Source organism: Anneissia japonica, unplaced genomic scaffold (genome assembly GCF_011630105.1).
Source record: "Anneissia japonica isolate Jap-2015-1 unplaced genomic scaffold, ASM1163010v1 scaffold1203_len951721_cov167, whole genome shotgun sequence".
Lineage (NCBI taxonomy): Eukaryota > Metazoa > Echinodermata > Crinoidea > Comatulida > Comatulidae > Anneissia > Anneissia japonica.
The window spans coordinates 527,574-530,065 of record NW_022722325.1 but is presented as its reverse complement, the minus strand read 5'-3'; the positions used below and the strand labels follow the sequence as shown (position 1 = coordinate 530,065).

The window sequence follows — 2,492 nt, the reverse complement described above, 5'->3', positions numbered from 1 at the left end:
ACTCCTAGTCGCGTGGATTCTGGAACGTAATTTGGTCAAATCTACGAACGCAGAGATCACCAAATTCAACGGTCACGCACGAGTGAATCCGTTCTAGAGTCGCGTCATCGAACAAATCGTAAGCTCCCTGTAGACGACATTGCGTCGTCTAGCGGAAATGGACGGTCGTACGGCCGTCGGGCGACGTAGTGAGTGCCCGGCTTAAGGCATCAAATGAGCTGCATTACGATGATGACAATAATATTTTTTGTTAATAGCCTATATCTAAGACCTGTCCAGACTATCAAATTTGTGTGACATGTGACATGCCTAAATATGGTCATGATGACATAGCACCAAGACCATATATAGGTACTTCATGATTCTATGGCCATACAACAGCGTTTTGTTAAATAAAATTTGATAGTCTTGACTTGGCTTGATATATTAATTTGCTACAGTCCTTCTCACAGGAGAATGCAAAGAAGAAGTTTGCAAGAACACCTAATCTCCATAGTTATAACAATACTATGGAATATATCATAAGGTAAGTGATATTTTTTTAAGTAATGGAGAAATACATCCATGAGAGTGCATAACGCACACAGGACCAACGGCTCCACCAGTGGCGTAACTACCGGCAGGTTCAGCAGGTTCATCGAACCTGGGCCCCCGAACTTTTGGGCCTTATAAAGTCTAATAAAGCAATGCATAAATACAAATCTGGATTTAGGCCTATAGTATTTATATTTATAAAATACTGCACATTGTGTTTTTAAAATTGTTAAAAGTAATCACTTGTACAATCTTAGGCTTTAGCTATGCCTAGCTGTAACAAGAGCGACCGCTCACTAGTCCTCACGTTAAATTTACATTACCTCTATTCATTTTTATTTTTTGACGTGAAGGATGTCTTCCAATAGGCGAATCTATTCGGCAAGGGTTCATAATTGCCACTAATTACTACCACCAACAGGACACGTCGCATAAGTGGCGTGGTCGGTTGACGATGTGTTGTAAGGAAACGAAGTCGTGAGTGCGAATCACGCTTCTGTGTTTATTTTTTTATTGTATTTATTTTTTTAATTATTATTATTAATAATTTTTTATTTTTTTTATACATGAAATGAACATTCTAAAATATTTGACAGCTGTTTCCCTACAAAAAAAATGGAAAAGCTAGTAAGATAAATAATTAGAAGTTTTGTACAAAATTAAAATGTTTTAAAATTAAGGAAAATAAAATGTCTTAAAATAAAAAAATAAAAAATAAATAAATGAAATTGAATACCAAGACGCGATTCGAACTCACGACATTTGGTTCCTTAACATATCGTTAACCCAAGGGGTTAACCGACCGCGGCATCCATGTGACGTGTCCTACTTGTGGTAATGGCAGTAATGCACATTACTTGCTGAAACCCCTGTTTTGTGTTTTTTTTTTTGTATCGTGCACCCTGGGGTCCAACTTAAAATAGGGTCATGACAGTTTGTTTGAAATCACCTCTAGTTTGTGTGTACACAATTTCCTGCACGTCCGTTCAAAACTGGCGACGCTGGACGCTTTTAAATTTCTGGTAACAACAAGAATAAGAACAAATCAGAGTGATGTTCAGAGGTGCGGCTGCGCGGACCTAAACATTACATTTTACTCGAACACGTCCTGAATGGAAATCTACAGTGAAACAGATCGTAATCTATTCATGAATGAATGGTTTCAAACATACTCGTGGTAATAGACAGAACGAGGTACTCAGTGAAGTCTACGATGAGTATGGAAAGACGTGCTTTATAAACTACGTTTTCCAACGATAATGGAGAAATATTCAATGAAAATTCATTTAGATATGTTGTGCTTTGTTAAATATCTGTGGTTAGTTCAAGTAAAACAGGCCTACATCCTTAACTTAGCACTCAAAACAAGACTTGTCTACAGCCTAACGGGAATTCCATTTCTTTGGTAATGGTAATATACAACAAGGTTTCCACTGACGAACCGTCAAGAGCAGCAAGGCATGCACTACCTATCTTATCTAGTAATATTCCAAAGTTTTAACTGTGTGTTAACCTTCCCCATTTTATTTAGCTAAGTATATAAAACTAATATAGAAAATAATTGCTGGCATTGTACAAGGAAGAGTCAATTTTGTAATGCTAAAAATCTTGAACATACATTACTTCTTTTTTTATAAGCATAAGTTACTTCGTACGGAAGCACCTAAGTGCCATTCGACTTGACGACTTGTTAAGATAATTATGTTGTCAAGTCGACATAATATACATATCATGTAGACATGGCGAGATAGATTATCTTGACAAGTCTTCATAGTAAAAATTGTATGTTGTCATGGCGAGATAGATTATATTGACAAGTCGACATAATACATATTGTATGTTGTCATGGCGAGATAGATTATCTTGACAAGTCGACATAATATAAGTTGTATGTTGTCATGGCAAGATAGGTTATCTTGACAAGTCGACATAATAAAAATTGTATGTTGTCATGGCGA

At 36.5% G+C, this 2,492-nt stretch overlaps 1 protein-coding gene across 1 annotated transcript in view; it reads left to right on the top strand.

The window, feature by feature from the left end:
• The first annotated feature begins 453 nt into the window (after positions 1-453).
• The window catches only part of LOC117111856 (acid-sensing ion channel 4-A-like), a 4,160-nt gene continuing 2,121 nt past the window's right edge, over positions 454-2,492 (top strand). Inside the window, exon 1 of the mRNA XM_033254868.1 lies at positions 454-526. Within this exon, the coding sequence (XP_033110759.1) occupies positions 510-526 (17 nt within the window). The 5' untranslated portion in view covers positions 454-509. The remainder of the gene's footprint in view (positions 527-2,492) is intronic.